Source organism: Notothenia coriiceps, unplaced genomic scaffold (assembly GCF_000735185.1).
Source record: "Notothenia coriiceps isolate Sejong01 unplaced genomic scaffold, NC01 NC01_scaffold00000339, whole genome shotgun sequence".
Lineage (NCBI taxonomy): Eukaryota > Metazoa > Chordata > Actinopteri > Perciformes > Nototheniidae > Notothenia > Notothenia coriiceps.
The window spans coordinates 19,655,830-19,663,165 of record NW_011333040.1 but is presented as its reverse complement, the minus strand read 5'-3'; the positions used below and the strand labels follow the sequence as shown (position 1 = coordinate 19,663,165).

General features: G+C 42.3%; 2 protein-coding genes across 3 annotated transcripts in view; one reads left to right on the top strand and one right to left on the bottom strand.

Moving 5' to 3' along the window:
* The first annotated feature begins 1,651 nt into the window (after nucleotides 1-1,651).
* LOC104952005 (voltage-dependent R-type calcium channel subunit alpha-1E-like) lies at nucleotides 1,652-2,038 on the top strand. The gene has a single exon (XM_010778766.1). It carries the CDS (start codon nucleotides 1,748-1,750, stop codon nucleotides 2,036-2,038), a length of 291 nt encoding a protein of 96 aa, XP_010777068.1. The 5' UTR covers nucleotides 1,652-1,747.
* Nucleotides 2,039-5,278: 3,240 nt separating this feature from the next.
* The window catches only part of marchf2 (membrane-associated ring finger (C3HC4) 2), a 32,341-nt gene continuing 30,283 nt past the window's right edge, over nucleotides 5,279-7,336 (bottom strand). The window contains exons 3-5 of one of the 2 annotated variants that reach the window (XM_010774297.1): nucleotides 6,939-7,140; nucleotides 6,473-6,682; nucleotides 5,279-6,341 (exon numbers count right to left, since the gene is read on the bottom strand). In XM_010774297.1, the coding sequence (XP_010772599.1) occupies nucleotides 6,183-6,341; nucleotides 6,473-6,682; nucleotides 6,939-7,140 (571 nt within the window). In that variant the 3' untranslated portion in view covers nucleotides 5,279-6,182. The remainder of the gene's footprint in view (nucleotides 6,342-6,472; nucleotides 6,683-6,938; nucleotides 7,141-7,336) is intronic. The other variant, XM_010774304.1, reaches the window with a different exon arrangement.

The following is a 7,336-nucleotide window of genomic DNA, read 5'->3' as shown; positions in this document are numbered from 1 at the left end:
ATGAGTTGGAGGTCACACACCATTGATCACTGCCTCCGTCACACCCTGCCACCAAACACCCATCAGTATCAGATTTAACTCTCTCCTCAATGTTTTTTTGGTTGTTATCCTGAAATAAGGTCTGTGGTTAACACAAGAGATTTACACGTTTTGATCTACAACATGAAATACGTCAGATACCCCACTGGTGAGTTTAGATACAGAGGTTGCTAACAAGTGTCTAAATGAGACGACTACACGGAATCACGCCCAACATTAGCCACCTTTAGCTTAGCGGTGGTGACGTGAAGTCATGTGACCGTGCTGTAGTTCCTTTATAGCTGTGACCGTGCTGTAGTTCCTTTATAGCCCAACATTAGCCTCCTTTAGCTTAGCGGTGGTGACGTGAAGTCATGTGACCGTGCTGTAGTTCGTTTGTAGCCCAACATTAGCCTCCTTTAGCTTAGCGGTGGTGACGTGAAGTCATGTGACCGTGCTGTAGTTCCTTTGTAGCCCAACATTAGCCTCCTTTAGCTTAGCGGTGGTGACGTGAAGTCATGTGACCGTGCTGTAGTTCCTTTGTAGCCCAACATTAGCCTCCTTTAGCTTAGCGGTGGTGACGTGAAATAATGTCTGATTCTTTTACAACTGACACTATATTAGTTAGTATATTGTTTTACTTTAATCCTGATAGAGATCCGCAATTTTTCGAAGTGTGACAGTTATCAGATGTTTTTATTGAAAACAGTAGGCCTACTGTTTTCACTAAAAACATCTGATAACTGTCGGATACTAACGTGGATAAGTGATAATAACGGTGCTATAGCCTGCTATAGCCTAGAGTTTAATTTACAATTTAAAAATGTATTGTAATCCTGCTAGTATTGCCCTTTTTGTTGTTGAAATGTCACACTAATCTGTACTTTTTATGTAAGGGAATACAGTTTTTTGTATCCTCATAACGAAATCCGGTTAAATGTAATCCATTACTCCCATAGCCTGGTGCCCATTAGGAGTCTCTACAGTGAATGGGAGAGGATGGGAGGGAGCTCTCTCCTCACTTTCCCTCTGCAGACTCGGGGTGAGGATGTTCTTACCCTCGGTGTGACTCGCATTGACAGCTTGTTTTGTTCGTTTCTGGGACAGAATATCGTGGAAAATGCCAAAGTGTGTTTTTTTTGTTCCGGTCTTCTTACGCACGCTGCAGGTTCCCGTGTTTCTGAAGCGATAAGAGAAGAGGAGACTTTAATCCTCCATGGATCTCCTGCACTGAGGATGGCTGAAGACGTGACCTGTTGCAGCTTCTCTCTCTCAGATCAGTGTTTGGATGGATAACACGCGCTTCGGATTGTTAAATAATGCGGGATTTAATCACTTTTTCATGGATTTGTTTCTTTTATTTTGAAATCGTCTCTAATGTGACACAAAAGGAAAATACACAGCGATTGATTTGAACACATTTGGAAGTTGAGGAACATTTCATTCGCTGTTCTCGTGCGTAATAAACCTCAGGGTGGACTCAAACTGATCTCGTCGCTGTTTGTGTCTTTTGTTTTGAAATCGTCTCTAATTGGACACGAACGGAGCTCAGTCCGTGTTTGTTTTGAACCTAGGCCTATATGGAAGTTACGGAACATTTCAATCGGTATTTTCCTGCGTAATAACGCGGAGGATGGACTAAAACTGATCTCAGCACCGCGCCCTGCTGCTTTCCAGGAGTCTATAACCTCCTTTTTTTTCTCCTCCCTTCCTCCTCTTTTCCTCCAGAATGGCCCGGTTTGGAGACGAGGTCCCGGGCTTGCTGAGCTCCGGGGATGGAGGCTCCGAGCTGCACCGGATCCGGGATGGAGGGGGTCTCTCCACAGGGGGCATCTCTCCCGCTTTTAAACAGACCAAAGCGCAGCGTGCGCGCACCATGGCACTGTACAACCCAATCCCGGTGCGCGAGAACTGCTTCACCGTCAACAGGTCGCTCTTCATCTTCGGAGAGGACAACGTGGTGCGGAAGTACGCCAAGAAAATCATCGAGTGGCCATATCCTTTTATTCCTCTGGTGTGAGGGAAGGGGTTCTTATGAAGACCTGGGGAGAGGGTCACAGAGAGGTGGGTAAAAGTGTCCCAGTGTAGTAACACATAAACACAATTGAATGTCCAAATTACACACAGAAAAATTATTATATCATATTTTTATTCTATTATAACATTTGATTTATTTTCAAATTATGATATTAAATATTATACATTATTTTTATTTTTATTATACTATATTAAATTATATTTTAATATTCTTATTTTAGTTATATTATTTTTTATTTTAAAAATGTGTGTTTTATTNTGAGCAAGTCTCAAGTCTTGATCTACAAGTATCAAGCAAGTCCCAAGTCACTGTGGTGAGAGTCATGCTTGACCTGAGCAATGACTTGACTTGACTTGCTTGACTCTCACCACAGTGACTTGGGACTTGCTTGATACTTGTAGATCAAGACTTGAGACTTGCTCATGACTTGCACATGTAGGACTTACTCCCACCTCTGGTTTCCATTCGCAGAAATCAGACCATGATCATAATTTAAAAAGCTTCCTACACCAAAAAAACAAATCACCAGTTCACCCGTCATTTATCATCATGTTTTATTTGCTTTGCAAACAATTCTTGGCTGATTATTGGCAGTATTTTGGTGAAGACATCTTAATTTTTTTCCACAGCACACTATACTGAAGAATTGCAACATTAAATTACAAATGATACACATTAACATAACCACCCTCCAGAAAATACATGTATAAAGACAAACATGTTAGACACGATAACACAACAGAAGTAACATTTACATGTTCCTTTTTGTAATAAACATCAAAAGAAAACACTTGTTTAAAATCCCTTTTTGGATTGTTATGATGGTTTAAGTGTTAAATACAAAACATCTTTGGAGATTTGAGGATCTGCAGGGTGTCAGAGAAGTGTTGCATACTTTGTAGGCAAACTTGCACAAAAACATCCCATAACTATCATAGCGCTCAGATGCATTGACCTGCAGATTCAGCTGTTTGTTGAATAACTGCACCTCAGATCTTTAAATGGCTTCACATCAGATGTTAACACTTAGAGTAATTCCTCTTCATGACAACAGTAAACACAGGGATGATCAGATGACTCATAAGCTTGTTGATCCCCCCGGGGGCATCGCAGCACAGCAGGATGTAATCCTTTGTTCTGAGATCAGTTCAACACACAAACAAATATTAACTGGGCCAATCCACCAGGAGCTGAAGTACCACAGTGTCATGTTGTTGTACACACACGGACCGGGCGAGGACCCTTTACACCCACTAGGGACTTTAGTGACAAACAGATACATCGATGGTTGTTCAACACGACACTGGGATGTCCATGTCCCACTGAACACGCTGCTGGGATGCTTCCTGTTCTCATGAAATGTGTTGTTATTAAGAGCCACTCGTCATTTGGTACAAGTTTACGTGGTTTCTGCAGCATGAAAACTCACATGAAGAAATATGTAGTTTGTATTGATGCTTACTGACAGCTAGAATCTGCTGGAAGTAAGTACAAATATTGTTTGGTTAGGCCTGATTGTTATAAAGTAAAAACATATGTATTTTAAAATGTTCAATACCACAATTGTGCATACAAAAAAGAATTTCGGCCTCTGCACACCACTGCACTACAATGTGTTACGAAATGCATATTTACTCTCAATCTCTAAGGAGAAGCACATAGGACCAACAAATCATGACACGTTTGTTAACTACCATAAACACATATGATGATCAAAAGTAATTGATAATAATACAAATGTCATTCGGTTGAATAGAGAATAACAAACAAATCAAAGGCCAATAATTGTAATCTTGAGTTCAGTCGCAGCATGAATATTAATAAAGCAGTCGAGCTTTAGAGTCTTTTTAGGCTTTCCTAAATGCTGATGTCATTTCTTTATTGAATTCCACAGACTTACAAATATATAAAATATTAAATACTGCAGAATAATACTGAACGGTAGACTTCTAATGCATCAAACTCCGCCCCCCCCAAAAGTGTTGCATTTCTAAAAGCAGTGTGTTTTGTTGGTTTTAACAATTACATATTCCTTCATACGACGAGGTTTTATCATTAATCTTATCTCCCTGTTAAGCAACAAAAGTGTGAACTACCGTAACCCTCTTTCCATAACCTGAAGTATGTGGGACGAAATATTTGAAAAACTGGATGATGTTAGGACCATGACATCTGGAAACCAGGCAGACACTGTGGTTTGTTTTGTCAATAGCTGATAGAAAGTCCCTATAAGCGACCTGATTACAAACTGCACATAACTATATACACAAGAGAAAAAGACATGTTCACAAATCTCCAAACAACCAATGCAGACCCACATGCGTCCGGTCAGTAACATGAAAACAAGATGAGGGCAAGTTTGCACCCCTACAAATGTTTACATCCATCAAATGGATTTTAAAAAGCACATCTGATGAGTTCCTCTAAAGAAAAGTGATAACAAGCTAGAGTGGGATTCATCTATAGTGGTGCTTGCATAATGTACCCATCACCAAAGTCATCGTGGGGGTAGAGTTAATGTCAGACTAGCAGAAGCACTAAACACAAGCACTGAAAACACGTTGATGGTGATGTTTGACTTCCGTGATAAGAGCGTGCAGGGCCTTTATGTTTTCCTGATTCTTGCTTTGATAATGGAAACTACACGCATACTGCAGTGTGTATTGTTTGGGAATATTTAAAACACAACAGAAAAGCTATAATTAGGTACTTAAACAGGCAGTTACAATTATAGTGCTCTGTGTCACTCCCCAAAGAACATTTGGAAATGTTCCTCTCAGAGCTATTTTGACAGAGATTTTAAATTGATCTACGTGCTAAGTGCTGATGGAACAAGAACCTCTATGAGGACACTGTTGATCCTACCCCAGTAGGAGTAGTTCAATAAATGTTTTTGAAACACAAAGAAAAATTAACAATACACTAATCTACAAAAAAAACGAACCAAATGTGAACAGTGCTCGCATGCATAACGGCCCCTACACACGGCGGCGTGCGTTGCCGATTCAACGCTTCTGCCCATTCACTTTGAATGGGGTGACGTCACGATTCGCCGAACTGCATTGTGGGAGCAAAGCGTAGCTTCTCTCGCGGTGCTCGCTGCAAAAGTAGAGCAATGTTCTACTTTTGACGCCTCGACGGAGGCGCCAGCCAATCGAATCATATGCCAGTGCAAGCTCTAGCCAATCAAACGCGTGCTTGCGTGTGTCTGGGGCGGGAGATTCATGTGATTGGTTGTTGGTCGAGTTTCAGCCCCCCCCGCCGGCAAGCGACAACGCACGCCGCCGTGTGTAGGAGCCGTAACTGTGCATGTTGGGCGAGGCCTCTTCATGTGCTGTGAAGACCTCGATGTCCACAGTGTTTTATTGCACAATCTCTGGCTTTACTAATGTTGTACTGTAACGCATTCTTAGTTCAGATGTAAAAAAATAAACTTAAGATAAAAATCAAATTAAAAAAGGTTGATAGAAGTTGATAGGTTTGTGCTAAAATGCTCATGTCACACAGCATACTGGCCTCTGGATTGTGAATGAATGAATAAACTAAGAGTACAATGGGATCACACATTAGGTGGTTTGAATGAGGTCATCAATGGGCAACGTTGTGCAGAGAATGCAAGGCCTTTAAAGGTAAGGGCATGCCCAGGATTTACATCTAATCTCACTTAGTCATTGCATCACCACAATCATAGGCGCTGCTTTACTCCACAGTAATCTGTAGACGAAGGACGGGTTATTAAAAACCAGGCAGAAGGATAACTAAAACATCTCAAAGTCCACTCAACAAGTTAGTTTGGTCATTTCTGTTTCTGCTGTCACTGTTATTCATGTTATCATCATGTTCCCATGTCTCTGTTAAAGTCTCTGCACTTCCCCATGTGCTGCTCCGTTTCTCAGAGCCTTTGCATAAGCCGGGTCCACACCCAGACTCCATTCAAATGTGTTCATTTCTGCACCCACAGGAGGACAGATGTCGTTTAAAAAAGGGATGTGAAATAAGTACTGATGGGGCATTTGTAAAAACCAACAAGAAAAGCACAAAGTGCTTCTTTAAAGGCTAACTGGCAGGCAACAATCAGCCCCCGCACATTAAAGACACCTTCATCATCAACCGTCTCCACTTGGTCTCATACTATACTGTCATTGGCAGACTTCTTCATCAGTTTGGTAGAGAGCAGGGAATGCTGGGAAGAGTTTGATCCCTTGGCCTCAGGAAGGAGAAGACATACTTTCTGATTGGTTCTTCTCCACTCAGAGTACAGCTGACAGTGGTAGCGGAAAGACACCTATGAAGTCAGAAAAGACGGCAACAGAAGGTCAATTTTCAGTTTGAGCTTGATATTAGCATTATTCATTGTAATAATAGGTCCTTAATATTACATTTAAGATCTGATCTGCATGTGAATTCATTTCTTACCAGGGTCCACAGCACATATATGGTAAAGAGTGCGATGGTGAGGGCTATGAGGCCGACGGACCGCAGCCAGCTCCCCAGCTGGAGATGGTCCTGAGCGCCCCTCAGACACAGCCAGCCTGAAATGGCTGCTAGGGGCGTGATAAACAGGAAGCACACCATGTCACAGAACAGTGTCCTCTTCTCATTACGGGGGCCGGGGTCTCGCAGCCACTGTGGAATAGGAAGTGGAAAGAAAAATAGAGAAGAGGGAAACAATAGATAAGAGAGAAAGAGAGGGGAGGTGAGGGAGAGATGGATAGACGGGCGGAAGTCAATCATGAATGAAAGAATAAAACTATAATAACACTTTTATAACAAGCAAGCAAGCCAAAAGATGAGAGAAACAGCAACGTCTCCTTCAGCACGTAGAAGAAAGAAAAGAAGAAAGATTGATGCAGACGAGGCAAAGAGCATTGACCTTTGTTACCTCTGAGAGAGGCCTGGGCCGGCGCTCGATGTTGAACTCCGTGTGGCAGAGCTCGCAGTAGCTGGTGTTGGACGATGAGAGCCACTTCTCCAGGCAGCTCTTGTGCACCGTGCCCAGAGTGCCTGTGCAGTGGCACGGAGACAGCAGAGTCTCACCGCACGCTCCTTCGTGGCAAATACGGCAGATGGGACCATCACTGAGAGTAAAGACAATACATACAAAAATGAACTTTTAGCCAAATGCAGTGAGAATACTATAATGGCGCATTTACACTGCAGGCCTCGCTTGACCTCGCTTGACCTCGCTCGACCTCGCTCGGTTTGGTTAGGCCTTATTAGGCCCGGCTCACTTTAAGGCTGCACTCACATTACAGTTTAGGAACTGGGGTAGTATCTATA

What these genes read in the sequence shown, in the direction of transcription:
- LOC104952005 (XM_010778766.1), top strand. Translation starts at nt 1,748, where the DNA reads ATGGCCCGGTTTGGAGACGAGGTCCCGGGCTTGCTGAGCTCCGGGGAT.